This window comes from Sus scrofa, chromosome 18, assembly GCF_054392235.1.
Source record: "Sus scrofa isolate SSC_HxYL_T2T_F1_AM1 chromosome 18, Sscrofa_HxYL_maternal_Yorkshire_Landrace_v2.0, whole genome shotgun sequence".
NCBI classification, from domain to species: domain Eukaryota; kingdom Metazoa; phylum Chordata; class Mammalia; order Artiodactyla; family Suidae; genus Sus; species Sus scrofa.
In genome coordinates this window covers 32498545-32526445 of record NC_139400.1, presented here as the reverse complement: position 1 = coordinate 32526445, position 27901 = coordinate 32498545, and the positions used below count along the sequence as shown (strand labels likewise).

The window sequence follows — 27901 nt, the reverse complement described above, 5'->3', positions numbered from 1 at the left end:
CTGTTTTTCCTCCAGGAGACCTGCTTGTCTGTGCAGAAATTTATTCAAGGAGCATTGGGCCATTATGCTGCTAATGTGACAACTGCAGCCAAACTTTGCAGTCAAAGTTTGTGTAACAATAATGGACGATGCGTCCGTAAAATACCTGAGTCCTCCTCCTATCTGCATATGCCTGAAAGCAGCAGTAAGAAACATGTCCTCGGTAAGAGCTTGAGATTCACCATTTCTCCAGCCAGTAAACTGAAGATGATAAAGGACTTGAAAGATGGGTTTGTATGTCACTGCTATCATGGCTGGCATGGCGAGTCTTGCCAGCAACGCTCCTCAGATGTCTTGAGAGGGAAGAGTAAGGCTCCCTTGGCTAACTTTAAATTTTCAGTAATTCTTGGCATGATCTCATCTGGGATTCTGTTGATTTTGTTTACCCCTCTACAACAATGTCAATTTTTTCCTTGAAAAGTAGAAAATACGGATTTTTTTTTCGTTAACTTCAATCTACTTCTAAAATATTTATTGGCTTTAAAGTTAAAAAAGGAGGGGATAATCATTAGTTCCACACATTGATAGAGGGATTATTTATTAGGTGCTTACCTCACGAGAGATAGAAAGGATAAGGATGTAAACGTTTCAAAATCTCTGTCCTTGGGGGGCTTGAATTCTTGTGAGAAAACAAACAGTAATAAAGAAACAGATACATACATATCGAATGGTGCTAAGTGCTGGGGAGAATAATAACACAGAGGGAAGGGGTTAGGAATTGTGGGAGAGCCTGGGAAGTTGTATCTAGGGTTGTCAAATATGGCTCCCTAAAGAGATGACCTGAAGGCAGGAGGAGCAGATCACAAACGTGCCTGAGGAGAGCCTTCTTGAAACAGGGAAGAGCAAATGCAACTGTCTTTAAGTGAAAGCAAGTTTGGAGGGTTTCGGGATCTCAAGAAAGCCAGTGTGGCTGAGGCAGCAGGAAGAGTGAGGGAAGTGGGGAGCCAGGTCATTAATTAACTCTATTTGAACTAAGAGTCTGAGTGAAAATAATTTTTTAAATAATAATTTAAGTGAAGCTTTTGAAGGAAAGCATGTCAAATAAGATATATCTCCATTTTATTATTTCAAATAAATATGCACTTAAATTGATAGCAACAAAAAGCATCTATTATGATTAGATGTTGCTACGATGGTCTTGGGATTCCAACCGTTACTAGCAAATTGGGATATTTGTAATAAGGTCATATGGGATATGGAACACACAATAACGTGGAAGCTAAAGAAGGCAACCATTGCGTTATAGGTGGGAATTCCTAAATGATACAAGTGACCCAGGATATCAAGTCATGGGGTGAGAGGGAATCTATAGTGAGTGCTGTAGAGTTCAGTTTTATCCACAGGGCTCTTGAAAATTCATTTGGCAATCATTAATATCAGAAGTTAAGCACTATTAAACTCTAATAAGATGGAATTTATATAGGAAATTCTTTGATGTAATACTTGTTGGTTTATTAAAGTATACTGTACGAAAGCAATTAATTTCCTTTTAGTTCTTAATGCATGGCAAGTCATTTGAAAAATTCATATGGCCACTTGACCTGCCTGTTACAATCCAGATCATTTTCTTTCATTAAGACTCAAAAAAGGAGTTCCCATCTTGGTGCAGCAGTAACGAATCTGACTAGGAACTATGAGGTTGCGGTTTCGATCCTTGGCCTCAAGCAGTGGATTAAGGACCAGTGTTGCCATGAGCTGTGGTGTAGGTCACAGACGTGGCTCGGATCTGGCGTTGCTGTGGCTCTGGAATAGGCCAGCAGCAGCAGCTCCAATTAGACCCCTAGCCTGGGAACCTCCACATGCCTCAGGTGCAGCCCTAAAAAGACAAAAAAAAAAAAAAAAAGATTCAAAAGAGATTATAATATCTCAAATCCCATTTCCCACCTTAATTTAGAGGAGATGTTTTCCTGCCTGATACTTCCAAATATTGCGCATATATATATATATATAATACTTTATTCAAGCACATAGAACATAGGTAGGTAGATCACACTCAGGTTCAGACTTCATTTGTTCATCTATTCATTTATTCATTCTCAGGAGAAAAATTTAATGAGATAGTGAAATACAGTAATCTAAATGGGGGCTATTTTCCTATTTTCCCCTATTTTTTTGGGTTCCTGTTGCATCAAGACTGTAATTATAGTAATTAGATTCTTGTGCCCAAGTAAGAAATGCTTTTTACAACTGTTAAAGTTGGTATTAAGCCTTGATAAGGGACAAAGAGTAGCTTCTTCTATTTCTACAGTGATAGTTTTCCAACAATTATTATATGAGTTTTGATATGCAATGACTTCCAGTAAGGCAGGCAAAGGGAAATATTAATAATATTATCACCATTTTGAAGAGAAAGAAAATAAGATATGGAGAGAATGAGAGGTATCGCCGATTTTACACATCACAGCTCTTCACTCCTTAAATGGTGCCTCCAGTAGAGTCAAGGCATAACAAAAAGTATTAAGGTAGAGGAAAGAATAAGGAAAAACATACAGAAAATAGGAACCCCCCCAATTCTATTACCCATAACTAATCATTTAACTTTTTCTAAATAAAAAAGTTGACATTTATTTCACTTAAATTTAATAGCAAACAAAACTAAAACCAAATAATGCCACATTGCTAACAATACAGTCTTCAAAATGATTGGTTTGCTAAAAAAAATCTACTCAAGTTAAAGACAGATTATGGAAAACATTGAATTTTTATTTATTTTGATTAGCATAACTTTGGGTTTTCAGACCATAGTGCTTAGTCAAATGTCTCATAAAAATGAGAAGTCATAAATGACTAATCACAATTAGTCATCAATTATGTCTAATCCAAAGACAACATAAAAATTCTATTTTTCTTAAATAAAATATCAAAATTTAAACTCCATTCCTATGCTTATGATAGGACATATGCTTCTCCAAGGGATATTAATAAAGGATACAACTGTGAGCAAAATACATTATAAATACCACAAAATACTTTAGTAAATGAAACATACTTTCTAAGATGACAGGTAGTACCTCTTAGAAACCCTAGAGTACCCATCTCTCACCCGAATTACCTGAAAAATTATCTGATAAATGATACTTAGGGCAGTACTGTTTCTTATCTCTCATTAATTAAAAAAAATTAATTTAATTAATTTTAATTTGGACACAAACATTTTGATGAGATACTTGGTTTTTTCCAGTCTTCTGTTTCGCACACTCATTTTTAAACCAGAAGGAATGTATGTCTTCATCTCAAAAACAGTATGTCATAATCATACTTTCTGGTCCTTAGTAAGTTCACGTCATTTGTGTTTATTTGTGTATTGAAGATACTCTTTACAAAGCCTTCTAGTTTTCTCTTCCAGTTTAGACTCTCATCTTCAGCTCAGGATTATTTCATTCTTTTTCGAATAGTTCCCTTTCATTCTCTCTGTTCATTTAAGGCCATTATTTCTTCTAGATCTCTACTTGGTGTTGCTTTTCTTTCATGGATTCTAAGCCATGGTCTTTTTTTGCTTTGCATTATGGATTTGCCTACTTTTTCTTCTAGAATACTAGCTGAGTCTTCACCATATTCTGACACTCACATATTTAATTCCAAACAGTTATTTTCTTATGTGTTTAATGTGATCCTTAGCTATCCATTTATATTTGTGAAGGAACAGAGTTATTGAAAATTGTCATAGGGATCCCCCCACCCCACCCCAACCCCTGTCAATCCCCTGCATTTGTTTAGGTATATGTACTCAACAGGACTCTCATCTCATGTGGAACGGGAGAATGGGCTATAGACTGAAAGGGGTTGAGGCATGTTGACAAGTAAGTTTCTGCCTGGAGCACGTGAGCAGAAAACAGGCAGGTTGGTAGGAATTCTCACCATTATCAAAGCAAGGAGAAAATTATCTTGGAAAAGGAGTGTAATTCCTTTAAGGGCTGAGCAGCCTTTCCTTTTTTTATCCCCTCCGTGTCCGCTGGGGAGATCCAGCTATGTCCCCTTTAGCTCTGCTTTTGTATTTAGTCCCACAGCCAAACTCTGAACCTTACCCGAGAAGGTCTTTCTCTGTATTTAAATGTCCTTGTGTTACATGTCTCTCTTCCTTGTCGTTCTACATCCTTTAGGAAGTTGAATGCCCTGACTGATTCTGTTATACCGGAAGCGATATTTTAATAGATTTCTCTGATAATTGGTCCTCCACGCACTCGTATTTTTTCGATATGTTTTTTGGATCTGTTGTCTCTACACCTAAGGTTTCTCTCTCCAATGGAAAGGATAGTTCACACCTCTAAGGTAAATTTCTACCATTAAGACATTTCCGATTCAATTTTATTTTCGATCTTTGAGCCATGTCACCCTTTCTCATTTTCAGCTTTAGGTTGTACTTTTTCTAAAGATGTAATGCAGATGATGCAGCAAATACATGTCCTCAGTTCACTGTCTTGAACCACTGGTTCTAGTAGATTAATGTATTTACTCAGAATGATAGCTAAAACTTCACTGAGAGTTCATTATTCCATTATCATCAAGGATGGCACCTTAGGGAATCTTTCTAATGCAGTTATTTTTACCTTTCTTTTTTTCAACTAAAGTCTCAATCAAAGTTTTCTTTCTCCTTCAGTCAGTGAATTTAAATTGGGTATTTTCAGAAAGCAGTGGTCACTTATACAGATGTGTTTTTAAGAGAGTCTGACTTTAGTTATAAAGAGATGTAATGCCAGTCTCCAGTTTAACTTGGAGAACTGAGTCACCTCTGTAATGACATGTTTCCCTGAACAGCCACAGGGCATCCTTTTGCCACTAAACCTCTTTGCATCAGGTGACTAAAGGACCGGCAGCAAACAAAAGCAAAGGTAAAATATACTTTTTGTTTTGTTTGAAAAATTTTAAGGACTGTTTTTAGAAACATGCTTTCTCAGAAGAGTTGGGGGAAAACTAATTTTCTATCATTTCTTGGAATATCCCAATTTCTTTTCTGCCCTAACTTATTTTACTTCTCAAATACAGTACCTTTCACAATGTGAGCTTGCTTTTCTGAACCTAGCATCCTAAAAAATACATTTGTCGCTGATAGATATAACTTAAATTCCAGGTCATTTTAAAATTTATTATAAATTCGTTTTTGAGAATGATTCTCATGTTAATAACTATTCAAGATTTGTTTCGATTCTCTTGTACATACATGATTTCTCTGAAAATCAGCTTTTTGTAGCATATTGGGTTATCATAACCTGACACAACTTACGATAGTATCAAAATGTATTCCCTGAAGCAGGTTAGTAAACTAGATGCAGATAAGCCATAGAACATAAGGCTTTACGAGAGAGCCACAATTTTAATGTTTTTCATACCTGTGAAGAATCCCTCAAGCTAACTTTATATAGCTAAATAGTTTTCTTTAGAGTGTAAATGCATTTTATTTGCTATTTTATTTTTGCATAATTGTTAAAAAAAGTATATTTTAAAATATATGCTCTGTAGTTATCATACCTACTATATTGGACCGTATTAGAGGACTGTTATTTGGAACAAGTATTGAAATTTTTAGGAAATATAGGTCATTTAAAACTGTTCAGAAAATGGAGGTCCCGTTGTTGCTCATCGGAAACAAATCCAACTAGTAACCTTGAGGGTGTGGGTTTGATCCCTGGCCTTGTTCAGCTTCAGGTTAAGGATCTGGTGCCGTGAGCGGTTGTGTAGGTCACAGATGCAGCTTGGATCTGGCGTTGCTGTGGCTGTGGTGTAGGCCGGTGGCTACTTCTGATTTGACCCCTAGCCTAGGAACCTCCACATGGTGCAGGTACAGCCCTAAAAAGAAGAAGAAAAAAAAAAAAAACTGTTGAGAAAAAAAAATTTTTTTTGTTATAAAAATAGGTTTTAAATTTTCTTTCCAAATGCTAATAAAGGGGATGAATATTTCCTGAGCCACTACGGGAAAATCAACACAGGCACTTCAAATAAGAATATCAGTAATTGGGAGGAGAATATAAACATATATACATAAAGATAGGTAGACTTAGATTTTCCAGAAAGGAGAGTACCAAAACAATATGAGAAAGACAAATCTAAACTCATTTAATCCATTGGGGAGAGTAAATCTTAAAGTCAAAAGTTTTCTTTCGATGGAGAAAAAATACTGTCTACTTCAGTGGTTACATGTATCTAAGGTAAAGTGACAATTTTTTAAAATTATGAGTGTATAAGATAGTTTAGGTAATGAAATTTGATATCTCTAACTGCTTCATTGTCAGTTCTTGAGAGACTAACTTAATCTAGAACCATTATTGTGATATTTATGTTTTTGTTATTATTATTTTGCCTTTTAGGGCCCCTCCTGTGGCAAATGAAAGTTCTCAGCCTAGGGGTCATATTGGAGCTGCAGCTGTTGGCCTACACCACAGCCACAGCAACACGGGATCCAAGCTGCATCTGCAACCTACACTGCAACTCATAGTAACACTGGAACCTACTGAGCAAGGCCGGGGATCAAACCTGAATCCTCATGTATTCTAGTCGGGTTCATTACTGCTGAGCCACTACATGAACTCCCAAGATATTTATGTTATTAATAAATACTGATATTGTAGAAATACCTGAGAGAGTTTAGTCACATTTCCTTTAGCTTTGTCTATAAACTGGAATTCTGTTTGATGACAGAAAGAATATCTCTTGTTGAAGTATTCACAGGTTCTTAATGTTTAAGTGGAGTCAAGAGCAAAGAGTTGAAAAAGTGTTAAATGGAAACTGTTAAGAAAGTTTTAACAAATAACAAGTTAGGAGTTCCCATTGTGACACAGTGGAAACAAATCCAACTAGGAACCATGAGGTTGCAGGTTCCATCCCTGGCCTCACTCAGTAAGTTAAGGATCTGGCATTGCCATGAGCTGTGGTGTAGGTCGCAGACGCAGCTCAGAGCTGGCGTTGCTATGGCTCTGGTGTAGGCCAGTGGCTACAGCTCCGACTTGACCCCTAGCCTGGGAACCTCCATGTGCTGCGGGTGCGGCCCTAAAAAGACAAAAAGACAAAAATTAATAAATAAATAATAAAAAATAAAAATAAATAAAAAATAACGTTAAAAATTCATGTACAGAGATTAAGTGTTCATATCCTTTATAATATTTTTGAAAATCATAATACATATCATATTTTCTTACCAATCAACTTCCATGGGAACCTGCTTCTTTTAGAGGGGGGAAACTTTAGTAAATTCAGTAATTAAAGTTATATATACTTTCATCATCATGATCTATCATTATGTATTTGTTTAAACCTACGCCCCTCCAAGAATTGGCCATTACTGTAGGCCATTACCGTAGGCCATTACCGTAGGCTGGAATTGCTCTGTCTTATCATAGGCATTCCAGTATAACCTTATTGCGTATCCTTGGTCCAACCCAGAACCTTTGACTGGAGCAGGCCTGAATTTCCTTATTGTATTAGGAGGTTCTGTCAAATTACATTTGGAAACTAAAACCTATTTCAAAATTTTTCAGGTTATACAGTTTGTGTAATTAGATGGCCCATAACTAATAGTCTGGAACAAATAAACTAATTTTTAAGAAACTAAAAATCTGTCATATGAAAAAGCATTTACTTCACATTTATGGTAAGTATATGTTACCATAATTGACGCAGAAACTCAGCTTTCTGTGCTAATAGCCAAGTGCACTTCTCATATCATGTGAATGGGCAACCAAAGTAGAGAAGAAGTTCTATAATGACCTTTTTCCAATTCATACCAGCTAATGACTAGTTAGCTACTATACCTGGGGTTTCAAGAGTTTATTAAAAAATTTTTTTTACAAATAAAGCATAATTCCTTGGTTACATGATAATATATACTATTTATCATTAAAACCTTGTGGCAATCAGGCTGACTGGTACATTCAGTTGCAACATCAAGAGCTTTATATCATTCATCCAGCAGGTATACCCGAAGTGGAAGCCTAGTGCCTTAGAAGGAGAAATGAGATATCTAGGTAGCTGATCATAAAAATTCCAACCCGAAAAATTAAAAATACATGTGGAGTTCCCATTCGTGGCGCAGTGGTTGGCGAATCCGACTAGGAACCATGAGATTGCGGGTTCGGCCCCCACCCTTGCTCAGTGGGTTAATAATCCGGCATTGCCGTGAGCTGTGGTGTAGGTTGCAGACGTGGCTCGGATCCCGCGTTGCTGTGGCGCTGGCATAGGCTGCCAGCTACAGCTCCGATTCAACCCCTAGCCTGGGAACCTCCATATGCCGCTGGAGCGGCCCAAAGAAATAGCAAAAAAAGACAAAAAAAATAAAATAAAAATAAAAATACATGTGAACATAATTTCACCAGCTCCTAAACCTTTTTTTATGTGCCACAACCTTTCCAGACTGCTTAACTATAATGGGTTTGACAGTTTATAGCAAAGTTTACGGAAGGTTGATAGGGTTATTTCAGGTAGGAAACCTTAGTAGCAATGCCAACTGCAAGCTCAGGCATGAATCAGCTGAGGACCGGGAAGTCAGGCTATAGGGATGAGATATCCAGAGAGCAATCCAGTTCAGAGGGCTTGCCATCTTGTATAGAAAATTTGTACTGTTTTGAAAACGTCAGCCAGAGGGCTAGAAAGTTGCAGAGAGGCATGAGAGGAAGGTGTGCTGGGAGAGATACCCCCTCATCATCACACATTTAAAATTAGAATTTAACTTCAAGAGTATAAAGCTGAGACTTCAGTTCACAGGCAGAGGATAGATGTGAGTACTATAGCTGGTATATAAATTGTTATGATTATCATCACACCCTTGTCGTCCCCCAAAAGGACAGTATTGTGGTATGCTGTAAATAAAAATTGAATAGGTAGAACAGCAAAACTTTTCCCAGTGTGCTGATGATGGTCACTGGCCCTGGAGTCTAAGAGTATAACCTCTGCTCCACACTGGCTTCTGTTAATATTGCACTGAGATTTCCTTATTTTGGTGTAAACACACCAGGGTAGTTGGACAGAATTCAAAGAAAGAAATATGATTTGAGAAAGGATTTATAATAAGGAAGTGTGAGGAAGAATAATAAAAAAAGATCATAAACATTGGAGAAATTTTTAAAAAAAATGTCACAAGTTAATTTCCATCAAAAACGTACAATTGAATAAAATACAGTGGAATTTAAGAGCTTAAGAAAATATAAGAAAAAATGATCTGAAGTTGAAAAAAGCTAACTTCCCAAGTTATTTAAAAATCAGTTGGATAAATCACCAGAATTAATGTATAGTCAAGGAAATAAAAAAGAATGACCATAGCATCTTTTTCATATCCCTCCAGATATTTTTATTGTTGTAACTAGAGTTTTACATTGTTTATAATCAGAGAATCCTATTACTCTACAGCATATTTTTCCACTTGTAATAAATAATGTAGTGCTATTGTACACTGCCTTTTGTGATGCATAATAACACTAATTAATTTCTTCAGGACTGTCTTCTGTGTTCCTACTGAAAATCTACTAAACCATTAACCACTGTTCGTTTCCCCTTACCATAGATAATTAAACAACCTGTAATTATCCCTTAATATCCATGTGTCAGAATAGGGTGGTAACTTAAAGCTCTGGCCAATGGTATTTACTTCAACTATAGAAAAGAAAACCCCTCTTATTTCTGAAAAGGGTTTTTTCTTGCCAGATTGCAGAAAAGCATACAATTTTCTCAAATAACTTCATAAAAAATGATCTTTGTAATAAAATTCAACTCAGATGTTACCTTTTTTTAGGAAGCCATGCCTGATTCCTTATAGTCAGAATCAGTGTCCATTTTCTTTCTTGTTTCCAAAGAACTTTATTAGTTTTTTTTTAATATAAGTAATAATTTTAAAAAGCTGTTATATCAGCATAGTGCAAAATACCAACAGAAATTGCCTCCTTCAAAAATCTCATCCCACTCCTGCTCATTTCTTTCCTTTAGCTAAAAGTTCTTTCTAGAGGCAAGAAATATAATCAATTTTTTTTTTTTTTTTTTTTTTTATGGCCACACCTGAAGCATGTGGAAGTTCCTGAGCTAGGGGTCAAATAGGAGCTGTAGCTGCCAGCCATAGCCACAGCCACAGCAACACAGGATCTGAGCCACCACAGCTCACAGCAACACCAAATCCTTAACTCACTGAGCAAGGCCAGGGATTGAACCTGCATCCCCATGGATACTAGTCAAGTTCGTTACCACTGAGGCATGACAGGAACTCCAATTCTTGAGTATTCTTCCAGAGATAGTCCTTAGTACATAAATCACATATTTACACATACACATTAGAAATATATATATATATATATCTTTCTCAGAAAAATAATACCAGCATTTTATACGTATCTAGCATTTTAAAAATTTTAAGTGTGCTTATAGACATATAAATGAAACAAATATATATGTTAAAGAATAATTATGATATCTAGTGACTACCCATATCAATATGAAGAGGCAACCTCATTCTTTGTTACAGCTGCTTAGCATTCTGTGTGGAAAGTCATGGTTTATTTAAACAGTCCCTTAATGATGGACGTTTGTTTCCAACTTGGAAATGATAGGCATGCTGCAACGAATAACATAGAAGCAGAATTTCTAGGTGAAATATTTTGTGCACTTGTGATTCAGATAGAAATTTCCAGTCTTCTGTTTCTACCTGGAATGCACCATTCTTCTTTCTTTCTTCATTACAAACAGTTTGGAGTCAGCACTTACACATTTCACCTGCTAGAATTTCCTACCTTGCTAAAATATGTATGCTTGTACAGAGAAATATGTGCTGTTAATAGAGTCAGGCCAACCCTAGTTTCCTAGCCATTCCTGTTGGGACAGAGGCAGAAGTTGAAATCAAACTATGCTTACCTGCAGGCAAACAATGTGGCCTGGCCACAACCTTTATCCTCTCAAGTGCCTGCCCTTCCACGCTAGTTTGTACCCTGACAATCAGATCTGGTATCTGGAGAACCCAGATCAAACGTTCCTATTTAAATGCCGTTGTAGCCCTGAAGCCTGAGTTTCGGTCTCAGTCCCCCACTCCCTGACATTGCTAGTCTCTGTCTGCTTTATTGGGCCTGATATCCCAGCTCTTCTGGTCAATGGTTTGGATCATGTTATGGGGAAAGGGGTGTTTTAAGTTATAATCTTGACAAGGGACATTGGGGGAAAAGAAAATAACAGTAACATTTCACAGACCACTAGATTGCTTTATAGTTCAAAAACTTGAAGTAGAAAAGCTGAAGATTCAAATCAACCTAAAGTTATTTTAAGGAGCTTAGTTAAAAACAGTTTGACAGAGGGAACATTTTATTCAAAATGTAGTCCTAAGACTTAGTGTGCTTTTCCAAGAAAGCTGTTGATGTTGGCTGCAAGAAATTTCAAGTCCTAAAGGAGAAGTAGTACTCTTTGACAAAGACTAAGTATATGCGTTTATATAAAGACAATTATATCCTCCTTCAGATGGTAAAATGCCCCTGCTTCCTAAAAAAATCGTAGCCTTTCACACTGAAGAGTGAATTTCCCATAACACAAGTAACTCTGAATAGTCATTTTTATTACTCACAAAACTTAAGCTCATTTTTAGAAAGACTAGAAGGGAAGCAGTTTTGTATCAAGATAGTCCAGTAGTTCTAAAATTTGTTCAGATGCAGGAACATCCGTGTTCTTTAACTGTGACATGAAATAGAGTTATAATAAAATTCAGTTTCCAGTGATGAGTTGTGGAAGTTAAAGAGATGTTATTATATAGTAGATTATATTGTAAGCCAATAGGCATCAAGTTTTTTAAAAAAATGCATGAGAAAAACTCTATCAAATTCTATCTGCTGGAACACTTAGGGCTGGCTTTCACAATATTGATATTTCATGAGAGAAGAATTTAAGAATCATCAGGATAAGACATTGATTAACGATCAGACTAAGGCAGTAACATCCTTTAGAGAAAAAAATGGAAGGCTATTATTGGCTTTTTCTCTAAGAAGTTTTTGTGAAAAAGCACGTTACCAATTATTTCTGGAGAGTTGAGCTGAACTCAGTGGCTCTGCTCTACCTTCCATTCTGACATTTATTATTGGCAATAAAATATCACTTTGATCACTACTTTCCTTAAAGGTTTGGAAATAAAACTTTACATTTTAAAATTTCCAATAAAAAAGGATACTTCAGGATAACTTCTTATTAAACCCTTATGGATTTAGGGGCAGACACTTGACATCTTAAAGGTTTTGAAAACAAATCTTAATCTCATGAAAAAAGAAATGGAAGAGTCGTAGATATGGAAAATTAATTTCTTCTACTAATGTATTAATATTAAGATGTGAGTGTGTATGTGTATTAAAGCCTTCCCAGAGTATTCCCGCTAATTTTAAAGATTAGTTGACTAACCATGCTATGTGAAAGAAAAAAAAAACCTATGCTGAGTGTATAACAGAAGTTGAGAGTTGAGATCCAAAGTAAAACAAAGCTAGCAGGATTAATTTATAGATGTATAATATTTTTCTGTTTGGTGATTATTGACAATATGATGATGTTCTAAATAACTGGATTGTGCCACTCTCGTCTCTGTCCTCGATTCTTTTTTTTTTTTTTTTTTTTTGTCTTTTTCGGGCTGCATCTGCAGCATATGGAGATTCCCAGGCTAGGGTTGAAGTGAAGCTGCAGACACCAGCCTACACCACAGCCACAGCAACGTGGGATCTGAGCTGCATCTGCGACCTATACCACAGCTCATGGCAATGCTGGATCCTTAACCCACTGAGAGAGGCCAGGGATGGAACCTGTGTCTTCATGGATGCTAGTCAGATTCATTTCTGCTGAGCCATGACGGGAACTCCTGTCCTTGTTCTGACAAGAGCCTCCTTATGGGATTTCTGCTTCTTTACTGTGCATTTTCCCTTTCAGCGTCAATGCAGCAGCCAGAAGAATCCAGTTAAGACCAAATCAGACCATGTCATTCTTCTCTCCAAACACTCTAATTCCTTCCCATCTTACTTAGAGTGAAAGTCAGAGCCCCAGCAAGGCCCTACAAGACCCTTGCTCTTACCTCTCTGCCCTTTTACTTAGTCACTGGCCTCTTTGAAGTTCCTTAAACATGGCAGGCATGTGCCTGCCTCAGGGCCTTTGCACCTGCTTTCCCTCCATGCTTCCACAGACATCCTCCAGGCTTAACTCCTTATCTTGTTTTCAGATTACTTCTTTTCAGATTACTGAGCCCTTCCCCTCTAACATGAATCCTTGTTTAAATTTTTTTGCTTTGCTATTACCACCTTCCAATGTGCTATATATTTAATTTACTCACCTTGTTTATTATGTCTCCCCTGCAAGGATTTATGCTCTGTGAGAGCAGGGAGTTTTGTCTGTTTTCCTCACTCCTAGGACTTAGAATGGGAGCCTGGTATATAGAAGGTGCTCAATAAAAATCTCCTGAACACTAAATATCTCTGCTTTCACCCAGGTGCCAATGCCCCCCACACCACTAGGAACACACCTGCAATTCAGTGAATTGAGTAATGGCGTGTTGTAGCAGGGGCAGACACACACCATGGGGAGCTGTGAGGTGTCTCAGTAAGAGGGAAAGAACCTCTTACAGAATTTAGATTTAGCTGGGTGATTTGGCAGAGGGTCTGAAAAAAACAGGAATTTGTTTCAGACTGGATGTGGTCAGAAAGTGGGGGCATTTCTATGCTGAGTAAAGAATAGCATTTATCTAGCAAGAAATGGATGTTTGGTGTTCTGTGGGTAGCACAGTGATCTTGGCTTTATCTCTGCTTAGATACAGTGAAACAGTGGCCTTGCTTTGTCTTATCTTACTATGGTCTGAGAGTAAACGCATTTGAGGTTGGTTTTCTGTGAGATTGTCTATGTCTAACAGAATAACACAAGTGCTGTCAGCTTCTGATATACAAGGTGGAGGAGGGCTTTTTTTAATGTATTACAAGTAAGCTTTTGTGCGGAAGTGAGAGAAGATACAGCATAGAGACTTCTCTGCAGACTCTTGTATCCATACATGACGCACCTCCTCCCCCAAAGGCTCCCTCGACCTCTTCACCATCCTCCATGTCAGGCGAGATGTACTGAGGTGCAGTCAGAGGCCTGACTGGTATAAGGCAGTCGCCACCTCTCTGCTGTGAGTGTCACCTTCTCCTCTCAGCAGGTGAGGAAGCTCAGAACTGTGAAGCCAAGGTCAAAGCAGTGACAGCCACGCCTTCCTGGCTGTGGCTCTTCCTTCCACCAGGGGAGGTATCTGAGCAGAAAGCTACTTCCCTTTACCCTCTGGCTTTCACAGATGTGTCACTTTGCTGGGAATCATTTGTCCAGGGCCCTTCAAAATGGCTTCAAGGTAGTCTCCCTGCTGATAGAAGCGAACTAGTCCTTCATACTTCTTCCCAGAACAAAGCTAAGACAACTGGGTAAAGTGGAGGGGGAATGTCCAGGTTGAACTCTCCCTCATCCCCACCCTCAATATTCTGCCAGCGCTTCCTAAAATCCTACCCATTCGCGATTTGTTTAAAGGAGCAAACTTCCTGGAAGGATCATGAGGCTGGGAGGGGAAGGAGAAAGAAAAGGAAGGTGCTATTGGTGACTCATGGTTAAGTGTGAATCATTCACAGATGGCTCTGCTGGGACCACCAGTCAAGCTATGGGTAGAACTCAGCAGGGGAGCTTTTGATGGCCTGGGTCGGGGGAGGGAAAGGCATCTGGAAGGACTTTGAAACAAAACTAGGACTAGGGAGGTTCCCCAGTGGCGAAGGAGGGAGAGTGGGAGAAGCCGACAGCTAGTGATTGCACTGGTGGGGGTGAGGGACTGAAAAAATTGTCTGGGAGCTGCCAAGTGAGGGACTCGCCTCCCAGCAAGCCATGTTTCATTAGGGGAGTGGCCAAGGGGGCACCAGCACTGGGACCTACCTGCCCGCCTGCGAAGCAGAAACCCAGCAGAAACCCGAGAGGTACCGCAAACAGAAGGCACAGGCGTTGAGCTTTGCTTATTTATTTCGCCTGTGTTCATTGTGCACCCGCACATTTCATCAGGCGCTCTGCCTGCCACTTTCCATGGAATGTGTACCTTCCTTTAACTGGAAGAATGACAGTGTTTCAGGAAAGGAGAAAAGAACCACTTGGTAACTTTACAGTAAATGAATGAGGACGTTCTGTGGCAGTGATGAGGAGGCTGTCGGAAGGAGAAACAATAATCAGTGGAAAGCTATGTTTTGAATAAAACCCAAAGCATGAAGTGCTCTGGTTGAATAGTTGCTTTTTTTTTTTTTTTTTTTTTGTATACATATGTAGCCTTCTCTAACATGAACTAAATTTTAAGTATAAGGAAAAAATGTTTCCTATTAATTAATACATAATGCAAATCCATTTTTCTTATCCTGAGGCAGAATATAATTTAAAAACCCTCAAAGATTAGGGGCAGTTTTGAGGACCACAATTCATACCTTACTCATAAAATTATACTCCCTTGAAAATACTGTTCTTGTCAAACCATAATTTATACCTTCAGTGTATTTCATGTTACTAAGTAATCTTACTCATCTTTGTATGGTGGAGGAATACAGATATTTATTCAATGACTGAATGAGGAAAATGTCTACCTATATAGCTCTTAAAAGTAGATATTTTGTATATATCCACTAATTAGGACTTCTTAAACGTCTTTGAATAGGTTGTATAGATTACCTAACTGTTTTTCTCAGTGGCCTAGGCTTGAGAAAGGCTGTACGGTTTGGCTAATGACACCTGGTGGTTAGAAATGAGAATTACATACGACACATAGCACACCGTGATCAGCTTTGCTGGAGAAACTACTCAAAAGCTACAGATGCCATGGAAAGAATCTCTGTCAGTTTAGAGTTCCTGGATGTAGGAAATCAAAACAAAACCTCTCTGACCTGAGCAGAAAAGTGCTATTCCATGAGGACAATGCTGCCGTGTAACCATAGATAGCAGACTCTGGATGCCCTGACGGGCATGGGCCACTCTTGGACACTAGTATTGCCTTTTTCACTGGCACTACCACCTTTTAGCCCTTTTGATTCCCAAGATCTCAACTCAAGTCCAAAGTATGATGCGTCTAAATGGCCTGGTTACAGTCATATACCAGCACCCTAGCTGCAATGAAGGCCAGGAAAGCAGCCAGACATTTGGCTTATTTAATGAAATAATAAAAAGTTAGTACAAGATTAAATGAAATAAATATTTATTTAGGACGTAAGTACAGAGCCTGGGATTTGATGAGTTTTCCAAAATGGTAGTGAATACTACTTTACATCTTTCTTTGATCATGAACTTTTTTGAGGACAAGGACCACACCTTATTCATTTGCATTCTGAACACAGCATCTGAAGCTCCATGAATATTGGTGAATGGCATTGCTTGCCCCTGGATAGAAGTAAGTTCACTACACTTGCTTCTATATCTTAATGTATTTGTAGGCCTCTTTGAGACCTTGAAGTAGAATGCACTTAAATTTATAAATATATAACCACTACAATAATTTCCATCTGACATTGGAGTCTTTTTCCTCAAAATTATCACTAACACAAAATTAACTCTCTTCGCAGGTCTTCCTGAGTGCATTAAAGCAGAAGACAAGATTTTTATCTTATGATGAAGCCGTTATCTGAAGGACAACAAAGGTTTTGTGTTGTTCAGCCAATCCATCTCACATCATGGCTGCTCATCTTTTTCATTCTGAAGTCTATCTCTTCCCTAAAACCTGCCCGACTTCCAGTTTACCAAAGGAAACCTTTTATAGCTGCTTGGAATGCTCCAACAGATCAGTGTTTGATAAAATATAATGTAAGACTAAATTTGAAAATGTTTCAGGTAATTGGAAGTCCACTGGCCAGGGCCAGGGGGCAAAATGTCACTATATTTTATGTCAACAGACTGGGATACTATCCTTGGTATACAGCCCAGGGAGTTCCCATTAATGGGGGTCTCCCCCAGAACATAAGTCTGCAGGTACATCTGGAAAAAGCAGACCAAGACATTAATTATTACATCCCTTCTGAAGATTTCAGTGGACTTGCTGTTATAGACTGGGAATATTGGCGACCCCAGTGGGCCAGGAACTGGAACACAAAAGATGTCTACAGACAGAAGTCAAGAAAGCTTATTTCTGAGCTGCAAGAGAATGTGTCCATGGCTGATATTGAATATTTAGCCAAAACAACTTTCGAGGAAAGTGCAAAAGCTTTCATGAAGGAAACCATCGAATTGGGAATTAAGAGCAGACCCAAGGGCCTTTGGGGTTACTATTTATATCCTGACTGCCACAATTATAATGTTTATGCCCCAAACTATACGGGGTCTTGCCCAGAAGAAGAAGTTTTGAGGAACAACGAGCTCTCTTGGCTCTGGAACAGCAGTGCTGCTTTATATCCTTCTATCAGCGTCAGGAAATCCCTGGGAGACAGTGAAAACACTTTGCGTTTCTCACAATTTCGGGTGCATGAATCCATGAGGATCTCCACCGTGACATCCCATGGTTATGCTCTGCCTGTGTTTGTCTACACAAGGCTAGGCTACAGAGACCAACCTCTGTTTTTTCTTTCTAAGGTAAGAGACCCCTGGCCAAAGAGAGGAAGAATTCCTCTTACCTCTAAAAGAGGCATTTTTTTTGTTAGCTGGGGGGAATTACATGGGTGCTGTAAAACCTCATTTCATTCACAACGTTGCCTATACCCCTTTTATAAATGCAACGTAGATATCACTTGATGCTATGCTTTGAAAACAATACTGAGGAGTTCCCTGGTAGCTCAGTGAGTTAAGGATCCAGGGTTGTCACTGCTGTGGCTCCGGTTTCATCCCTGGCCTGGAAATGTCCCCATGTCACAGGGGCAGCAGAAAAAATAAATAAATAATAGGGATTTTCCTGATTGTAGACTTAAAAATATTTTTCCGTGTATAATAATTAATATTCCTGCTTGTAACACGCAAAGGGAGCTCATTAGTGACACCCCAGCTCCCCACAGCGGGCTCTTACAATAAACTGTGGTGAATCCTCAGGGACTGAAACCTGAATATAAAGAATGAGTCCTTTGGGTGCCCCTACTTTTGACTTCCAAAACCCTGATTTGAGTCTAGGATCATGCATAAGGCAAGGTAGCCCTGTGTCATGCTGGGACCTGGAAGATTTGTTGCTATTTACATCATGCGCTGTTTATTTCTCCTTTCATGTGGCATCGCTTGTGTGGCTCATGCTCTCAAGTGGTCCCAATTTACTCTTGGAGGCATCTTGCCTGTGACTTCCCTTACTGAGAAGAGCCCTTGCTTTTTTAATCCTCTAAAGATAGCTATGTTGTGATTCATTCAGCTCCCTGCTCTCAGCCAGGTGACATGGAACTAATTTGGTAGACAAATTTGCCTTAATATCTGCTACTGTCTCCTTAGAAGACTTACCCTTTTGAATCGGGCCCAGTAAACTCTCTTTGATCATGACACTGAAGGACATATTGGAAAGAAACTAGCACTCCCTTCACATACCAGCCTCAGAAGGTGTGGCTTTCACCACCAGCATCTGCAGTTTCATTACTTACTGAATGAGGATCAATAACCTATAAATACAAAATGTGTCTTCCTTTTCCCTCTGATGGCAAAGCCCTAAGTCAAAGGAATTTATAGGCAATTTGATTTCTCATTTCCAGGTCAGCATGTAGGAAGTTTAGAAGATGCTACTCAGTCCAAATAAGTAAAAAGCTAAACAAACAGAAGAATCAGCTCTTCTTAGATTGATAACAGAAGTGTGGACACAGGGCAAATTGTTGCCCTCAAAATTGGAAAGACAGATGGGTGAATACAGAGAATCACAACTTCCAGGTCAGAAACTCATGAGCAGAAACCTCTGTGGGAACTACTGCCAGAGTAGAGAAATTACTGGTGGTTCAGAGTAGACAAGTCTGAGAGATGAATACTCCAGGGGACCTGGTCATAGTGGGTGGGGAGCACCCTTCTGTGAGTTTTATTTCCAGGAGTGCACCAAGTCCTCACAGTGAATATTGGAGAAAACCCTGCCTTGTGCGTCTAGCAGGTGGAGAAGAGAAGGAACCCTTCTGAGTATTGCAGAACATTCCTGTTCCTCTGAACCCAGTCTGCCCTCAGGAGAAACTGTTTAACCACAGCCAAACCTGCTGAGGTTTTATCAGAGCCAACATTCCTGGGGGAAAGGTATTACTCAACTCCAACTAGCTCTAGTTTTCCTCTTGGAAGAAGAGAAATACCCATTTTTAGCCCCATCTAGCCAGCCAGTCCCACCTAAGGCAGAGGTGGAAGGGTGGTGGGGGGGTGTGAGAGAACAACTGAGAAGCACTTGTGAAGTTCACAGTGCAGCGGCTCGGGCCACCAAGACTGAGACCAAGTCGCAGGACTTGTAGAACTCTTCCCCTCTCCTCACATCTTACCACCACATTACTAAAGGCCTATCTATAGTACACCCTTTTAGGATCCGGCATTGCTGTGAGCTGTGGTGTCAGTCACAGACATGGCTCGGATCCCGTGTTGCTGTGGCTGTGGCACAGGCCAGAAGCTACAGCTCTGATTAGACCCCTAGCCTGGGAACCTCCATGTGCTGCAGGTGCAGCCCTATAAAAGACAAAAAAAAAAAAAAAAAAAAAAAAGATATAGGAGATCCTTTTACCCAGTATGAGTTATCTGCCAATTAAAAAAATTAAATCATGTCTAGCTATCAAGAAAAAAATTACAAGGCATACTAAAGGGCAAAACTTGCAGAGACAGAGCAAGCATCAGAACTATGCTCAGAGAGAGCAGGAATGTTGGCATCAGACCAGGAATTTTAAACAACTATGGTTAATATGCGAAGGGCTCTGATGGATAAAATAGAATGAGTGCAAGGACAGATGTACAATGAAAGCAAGGAGAGAAATTCTAAGAAAAAACCAAAGAGAAATGCTAGAGATGAAAAACATTGTACCAGAAATAAAGCATGTCTTTGATGGGCTTATTAGTTGACTGGACACAGCTAAGGAGAGACTCTCTGAATGTAAGGATGTCTCAATAGAAGCCTCCAAAACTGAAAAACAAAAAGAACAAAGACTGTTAAAAATCAGAACAGAATATTTAAGAATTGTGAGATGCCCCAAAAAAGGTTTCACATACACATAACAGAAATTCATGGAAGACTATTGGGGCATTTTGCGCCTCTGATCACATCATGCGACAATCACATCTCTGTATTAAGGAAAGCTTTTTTTTTTCTTTTTTTGCTTAAATGGTATTTAAAGACTTTTTAAGAAATATGTATACAATTTTAGAGGTTACACTTAAAGTTATTCAAAAATTTGTCTATATACTTCATACTATATAATGCATCCCTGAGCCTGTCTTGTACCCAATACTCTGAACCACCAGTGTGTTCTCTATGTCTGTGAGTCAGCTTCTTTTTTTGCTATATTCACTAGTTTGTTGTCTTTTTTTAGATTCCACATACAAGTGATATCATACAGTGTTTGTCTTTCTCTGTCTGACTTATTTCCCTTAGCATAATGCCCTCCAAGTCCATCCATATTCCTGCAAATGGCAAATTTTCAAAAGTGGGTGGAGGGAGGAGCTCTGCTCCTTTAGGTCTTTGCCAAAAGAGGCAACAGACAGACCCAGAAGGGTCCTTATTCTGGGCTCTGCATGGCTGGCTCCTCCTCTTTCCTGTATTTCTCATATCATGGTTAATTCTCAAAACCATTCCACTTACACCATCTCATTTCAGCTTCATAAACTGCTCCTCTTCCTGTCATGTCAGCAGACCCTGTGGTCTTTGGAAATGGAAATAGATGCGAGCCTGAAAAGAAATTAGTTCAAACCGAAATCTCTATTTTTTTTTAATTACCAGTAAAATTGCCCAGAAAAACAAACAAACAAACAAAAAACAACTTTAAAAACTGGGATTGTAAAACTTTTCACTTGAGTGCACTATACATGTGTCAAGTAAGGAGATTTCTCTCTCAAGTATTGATGTTAATATGAAATGCCCAAGACAAAATACAGTTTTAAGTTCTGCTTTTAATTGCCACTGGATTACCCAATTATATTTTCAAGGCTATAACTGATGGAAATGTATCCTTGGAGTAAAAGGTATTCTAAAGAGTGGAGAAATATATTGTATTTTAACAAATTTATTTAGACCCCCAACGTCAGAGATTTAATTTAGGAAAACAACACACGCATTCAACTTTTAATTTCCCTCTGAAATGACCTAGATTCATGTTAATCTTTAAACACTAAAACAATAATCCCTTAGGATTACAAAACCAAAATTCTCCCTGCTGAAATTTTGTTTTCATCTATCTTAACTATATTGAGAAAAATCCCTGTGGCCTTACCGTGACTGGATGGATCATAAATAAAACCCATTAAGTCATGTACTTCAAAATTAAATACGAAATTTCAGAAACCAAATATAAGGACTGGATCAAATCAGATGCCGCCATGGACCTTAGCATTGTGTTCCTTCCTAGCTTGAAAATCCAAATGACACAGGTCCCCTCCAGGTCACTGCAGAGGCAAAGTTTTCAGGAGAGTATTGCCAACTGAAGAGGGTACTTGGCTAAGATGAATCCAAGGCATTCCTCAGCTTTGGAGATGGAAAACTTTTGAATTCTGTTTCTGGGTCATATACTTAGAGATGATTTGTGTGTGTGTGTGTGTATGCTCCGAGTCAACTTCAATTAACCTACTTTTGGTGGCTCTTTACAGGCTGTCTTAAAAATATCTTATTTGGCAAAATGTAACTTTAAGAAATATATATTTAATATGTTCTGTATGATTTTAGACTGTAATTTCTGAGCTCCAGTTCACCTAACATTTGCATTACTCTAAGAAATTAGAGAATAGTTTCACCCTATCACACTGAATTTAGCCTCCAATCCTAATCCCTGGCTGGTTGTTTTATATTCAAGCAAGTAATAAATTCTACTCTCTTCAATCTAGCAAGATCTTATCAGTACTATTGGAGAAAGTGCTGCCTTGGGTGCTGCCGGCTTTGTTATTTGGGGAGACATGAATTTAACTTCATCTGAGGTAAGACAGTACCTTGGCGGTGTCGTTAACATTATTTAAATGATGCATTCTGTTTTCCTACAGAATTCACTCTAATCAGAGCTCTCAGTTCTCCAATAGTAAACCTGCTTTAGAATCAAAGTCCAAAATCAGTGCCTGATGGAGTTCTCATCATGGCTCAGTGAAAACGAATCTGACTAGCATCCTTGAGGACACAGGTTTGATCCCTGGCCTCACTCAGTTGGTTAAGGATCCAGCGTTTCTGTGAGCTGTGGTGTAGGTTGCAGACGTGGCTCAGATCCCAAGTTGCTGTGTCTGTCGTATAGGCCAGTGGCTACGGCTCCAATTTGACTCCTAGCCTGGGAACCTCCATATGCTGTGGGTGCAGCCCTAGAAAGACAAAACACAAAACGAAACAAAACAAACCAGTGCCTGATACGTAGAAAGGCTCAAGATAGATGACCTTCTGTTAAGACAGTAACCATAATACTGACAGTTGAATATTTACTATTTGCTAGGCTTGTGCTCATTGCTTTTTTGTTTTGGATTTTCTCACTTACTGATCATAATAACCTTTGTGAGGCAGGGACTAGCATCCTCATTTACAGATGAGGAAACAGGAGAGGAACTCTAACTTGGATCAGAGTTAGTTAGGCTGGCACTAACCATAAGACGGTATGATTCCAGAGCCCTTGCATTTAGCCATGACGTAAAATGCGTGATATTATATTTTGATGAGTGGAAACTGAAGCTAATTGTAAATATCCACATTGAACTTATTGTTATTCTGTGGAGACATTACCTGAAAATTAATCACATTTAAAATAAGATTAATGTCTCTTCAAATGTCTCCCAGCTCAAATATTATCTACTCCAAGTTTTCCTAGTTTTCCTCAATCCACATTAATTGCAATCGCCTCTGTATTTCCATATATTGTTTGTTTATATCTCTATCATATAATGCATTTTGCCTTGAGTTATAATACTTCTCAGTGCTTTTTGTTAAACTAAATTTTTTGAAAGTTCATTTAGATCTGATATTATTTTTTGAATTTCATAGGCTCAATTTCTTACTAACCAAGATACTGCTCATGAAACTATTTGTGACAATATAAGGTTAAAATCTCCTCTATCCACAGATGAGAATTAGGTGGACACTGAAAGGATCAGTTCCTGACTTTCCAGGTGTGATATTTCCCCTTCAGTCTACGTGATTCAAGAGAAGAGCCATCAGGAGGCCAAGTACAAACCAGGTGGCCTCTGTTTAGGATACACAATAGGAACCACACACACACACACACACACACACACTCACACAAAATGCCCAGGTAAGCCTTCTAGGCTTTCTTGTATTTGAATTGTATAGAGGAGTCTAGATCCCAGGACAACTGAAAGTTAAATATAATTAACAGGATAATGCCAAAGGCTACAGGTTGATCGTCAACAATAATTTGGTAGAACATAATGATTCGGATTCTAGCAACACTATAAGGCACACACACCTGAAAGGTGGCCAGAGAACAGCAGCTCTGGCATGACTTCTAATGTGGATTTGTTTCTCTTTTTGTCACACCCATTAACTTGAGATCTAGAAGGAAGAAAAAAAGGATTGGAAGAAGGCAAGGTCACATGTGGTGACTCTGGGGCCCATTCAAGTTCACTTAGCCTGTGATAACACATTCTCCATCTCCTGCCCTGTCCACCTGCCATCTTTTCTGGTCTGGGTTCTCTGGGTTCATCACCTGAGCCTACGTGTTCATGGCTGAACTAAGCCATTAAGTTTCAGTCAAGTCCGAAGAGCTACCTTGTGGGTCTAGATGCTCTAAACATACCAGTACCAGAAAACAAAAACAAAAACACTAAAACTTGTTTGTTTCTGCATTTCCAGGGCAACTGTACAAAGGTGAAGCAGTTTGTAAGTTCTGACCTAGGACACTACGTAGTGAACGTGACCAGAGCCGCTGAGGTGTGCAGCCTTCACCTCTGCAGGAATAACGGGAGATGCCTAAGGAAGGTGTGGAAAGCTCCGGATTACCTTCACTTGAACCCTGCAAGTTACCGCATAGAGGCCTCTGAGGATGGAGAATTTACTGTGAAAGGAAGAGCATCTGATAGAGACCTGGCAGTGCTGGTGGAGAGATTCTCCTGTCATTGTTATCAGGGATATGAAGGGACTGATTGCAGAGAAATGAAGAGGGCAGATGGCTGCTCTGGGGTTTCCTCTTTTTCTGGTTCACTAATGACCCTATGCCTGCTGGTTTCAGCAGGTTATCAGAGCATTCAGTTGTGAGATAGAGTTTAAAGAAAATGGCATGGCCTCTAGCGTTGTCACTTAGGGAAGATATGAAACATTACCATCCACTGAGAGGTATTATCAGCAGACGTGTGTCACTCAATGTAAACAAATTGCTTTATTTGGCTCCGATCTGGGCAAGAAACCAGATCCAGGAGTTAAATCAATGCACTCTTCTTCCTTACTGGAATGTTTTAAGTTGTATTTTACCTAGAGCTAACTTATTTTAGTCTTCTTATGCACATACATACATAAAAGTATACATATAGAGATTAAGTTATTGATTTCAAAGACTGATTTTTCCAGTGAGCAATTTCTGAAGGACAGATTACTAAGCAATTATCTGATTTCACAGATGGGGTCACCTCAGGGTGTGACCTGGTCGCTTGGTCCACCAAAGAGAACCAAATGCAGAATTCCTGTTGCAGCTTCAGGTTCAAACTTCTTTTTCAGGCTTCTTCTGCCTGCCTAGGCTCAATGAACGCAGAGCCAATTCCTGACGTGACTTCTCACAAGGGCACAAGGGGAACTGAAGTCAACTCGTGTCAAAGGTAGCTGTTCCCATGTGGTGTCTTGCTTACCCAGCCTGAGACCCTCCCTTACAGACTCTGGTGATCTAAATACAACAAAAGGCTTCTGGACAGTTTTCATGTTTGCCTAGGCTGACATTGCTCTAGATCTAGAAACTGGAGCCAGGTTGATAAAAATGTGGTTGTTGCAAGCAAAATCATTACTAAAAAAATTTTAACAAATGACACTTAAGGACCCAGAAGTAGTTTTGGAAGGGGTCCTACTAAGAAATAGTCAATATTTTGGTCCTTATATATAAGTTTTGAGTGGTGATTTTAGAGTCAGTTGAATCATTTTTTCACTATCCATCTGGCTATGTGACTTTGGGCAAGTTTATAGTCCCCATTTTCTCATCCAAAATTTGGCAAATATAATTCCTAACTGAGTGAAATATTCTGAAGGATAAATTGAATAACACTCCCCATGTATACTTCAGCTATTAATACCTGTTGCTAATCTTCAACGATTTTCCTTTGTTCACCAAAGTAATGGAAATACTTGGGATAAAACAGTCTCGGGCAATTTCCTTTTTCTGATGTTATGTTCCATGTGTAATCACTTAGGCATGTGTTCCCTTGAAAGACATATTTCACTTGATAGGATTTCCTTCTCCTGGAGATGATCTACCTGAAAGGTAAATTCAAGACAGGTATGATGCTATTATACAAGGCATGAGAGTTGATGCAGCTTCCTCCTCTGCCTCTTTTGTCTTTCTGTGAAACATTTGCAATGTCCTTTTCAGCTCTGGGTCCTTTAGGCCTAATAGTCTAATTTTTAAATGTAATATGCAAACAGAATAAAACAAAAAGCTTTTATAGTACCATAAATAAGAGGTAGCTTTATGTAGATTAACTTTTAAGAAATTAGGTCTATTTTATATCAAAGAAATTATGAAAAATTATTACAAATTATAAAAAGTTTGTAAAGCAGGAAAAATGGAAATCATCAGTAATCACTATAATGTATACTAATAACTTTTCTTGTATTTCTTTCTAGCCTTTCTTCTAAAGACATTTTTTACGTGGTTATTATAATAATATATAAAATACAAATTTTTTGTATCTGTGTTTTTCACTTAAATGTGTTATAAAAAGTTTATATCCTATTTCATAGTCTTCATAAATATAATTTAAATATCTTTAAGGCCACAGTAATAGCCTATCAATTGCATATAGCAAAACTTAACTAGCAATTTTCCTTAAGTTTTCTTTTTAAATATCAAGCTATTACTATTTAGTCACTTCATCAGAGAAGACTTTACATATCATCTTCTTCATTCATTCATTCATCTATTAATTAATTAAGCATTAGTTCCTATCAGGTATTGTTCTAGGCTTTGAAATATATCCTTGAAGAAAACAAAGAGCCTTGCCTTATTAGAACGTACATTCTTGCTGGGGGAGACAGACATTCAGCATACAAATAGGCAGTTTATATGGATGTTCAATCTATGGGAAAAAATAAGGAGAGCAGAGTGGAGGAGGGAGGGATTTTCCCTGTGTTGGACTCCGTTGAGCAGATGCTGTTTGAATGAGAGAGTTAGTGATGGGGTTACTTGGGGGAGGGGTATTGCAGGCAAATGAATCAGCAGGTGCACCTTTGGTAGTGGCCCTGGTGTATTTAAGGAAGAACCGAGAGGGCACTGGGACTAGATATTTCCCTTTATTAATTTTCCTTGTTCATTCTTTGGTGTAGCAGTTATCACCATCTGACATAGTATAGATTATGTATTTGTTTATTTTCTATCTTCTTTTACTAGAATGTAAACTAGGAAAATGAGAATTTCATTTTGCTCACTGCCAGAACAGTACTTGGTACAGTGTCTGGGACACAATAGGTGCCCAATAAGTATTTTGAATGAATGAGTGAGTGATTCAGAAAGCCAGATCAGTGGAAGCTATAAATTTGCTACAATGGTTTTGTTTTTAAATCTGCATATAAATAGTAAGTCATTGCAAAGTCATTCTCAGGCATTATGTTTCTATTATTATCCGAACACATTAACCTCTGAAATCGCATAGTTTAACTCCTCTGTGAAGAGCTGAGGCCTGAGGAAAATAAATCACATGGCAAAGTCGAAGAGCCCGTTTGTGAAAGAGCCCCGATCTGGAATCTGAGTTGCCAAGTTTTCTTTTCACTATAACTCTTACTGTAATGGAATCCAAATATATTCATTCAGCTTTTGACCATGCATATAATGCGTTTTTGTTTTTTGTTTGTTTGTTTGTGTTTGTTTTTGGGCTACTGGTTATGGTCAATCTCCAGATCTTCTAGTTGCAGATTCTCTTGTTTAATTTTGCCCACTGCCCCTGGATAGGAAATCCACCTCCTAAGCTGCTTATTGACTGCAGCTTCTCAGGATTGTTCTAACTTCTCTTTGTGGAAACAGCAAGGAAATCGGCCTCTCTAGTCCTTTGGTGTTCTCTTTTACAAAAGGGAGATCATAATGATGTCTTTTTCCTCTTTATACATTTTTAATGATATCAAGTAGATAAAATACTTATCATAAACTCTGGCACATAAAAATCCCCTGCCAAATGTTAGCTGTTATCATCAATATTGGTCCCCATAAAAGCTGTGATAGGTAATTTTATCTCTACTTTGAAGTAGAAGAAATTATGTATGAGTCAGAGTAGTGAAATGACTTATTTAATATCATGAAGAAGCACAAAGGCCTTGAACCCTATACTTTTGAACCTTAACCTAGTTACCTTTTCATTAGATCTCAGCAGAATATAGAAAATTTATTTGCATCAAATTTGTTTCTTAACTTGACATATAGTTGATTTGTAATATCATATTAACTTCACGTGTACACTATAGTGATTCAGTTTTTTTTACAGATTATATTCCATTAAAAATTATTACAAGATAATGGCTATGGTTCCCTGTGCTGTACAATTATTTATTTTATACGTAGTGGTTTGTATCTCACAATCCCATGCCCCTAGTTTGCCCCATCCCTTGGCCTCTCCCCTTGATAACCACCAGTTTGTCTTCCTTTTTCCTTTTTTTTTTTTTTTTTGCTTCTTA

At 38.4% G+C, this 27901-nt stretch overlaps 2 protein-coding genes across 8 annotated transcripts in view; both read left to right on the top strand.

Moving 5' to 3' along the window:
* Nucleotides 1-1517, top strand: part of LOC100512820 (hyaluronidase-4-like) — a 72678-nt gene extending 71161 nt beyond the window's left edge. Inside the window, exon 4 of one of the 3 annotated variants that reach the window (XM_085004771.1) lies at nt 16-1517. In XM_085004771.1, the coding sequence (XP_084860897.1) occupies nt 16-456 (441 nt within the window). In that variant the 3' untranslated portion in view covers nt 457-1517. The remainder of the gene's footprint in view (nt 1-15) is intronic. The other 2 variants (XM_085004770.1, NM_001445479.1) reach the window with 2 other exon arrangements.
* On the top strand, nt 16-27743 carry HYAL4 (hyaluronidase 4). 5 transcript variants are annotated; one of them, XM_085004798.1, is made up of 5 exons: nt 4786-4868; nt 16557-17556; nt 21937-22026; nt 23894-24019; nt 24752-27061. In XM_085004798.1, exons 2-5 carry the CDS (start codon nt 16600-16602, stop codon nt 24851-24853), a joined length of 1275 nt encoding a protein of 424 aa, XP_084860924.1. In that variant the 5' UTR covers nt 4786-4868; nt 16557-16599; the 3' UTR covers nt 24854-27061. The 5 variants fall into 5 exon arrangements, with proteins under 5 accessions (XP_084860922.1, XP_084860923.1, XP_084860924.1 ...); XM_085004796.1 differs by lacking the exon at nt 4786-4868 and adding an exon at nt 16-202 and having other exon boundaries at nt 23894-27743; XM_085004797.1 differs by lacking the exon at nt 4786-4868 and adding an exon at nt 4140-4308 and having other exon boundaries at nt 23894-27743.
* Nucleotides 27744-27901: the final 158 nt, after the last annotated feature.

Excerpts from the sequence above, each read along its gene's own strand:
- HYAL4 (XM_085004796.1), top strand. The coding sequence starts at position 16,600 with ATGATGAAGCCGTTATCTGAAGGACAACAAAGGTTTTGTGTTGTTCAG. Across the intron at positions 17,557-21,936 it reads CTCTGTTTTTTCTTTCTAAG|CAAGATCTTATCAGTACTAT; the intron begins GTAAGAGACCCC and ends TCTTCAATCTAG. Across the intron at positions 22,027-23,893 it reads TGAATTTAACTTCATCTGAG|GGCAACTGTACAAAGGTGAA; the intron begins GTAAGACAGTAC and ends CTGCATTTCCAG.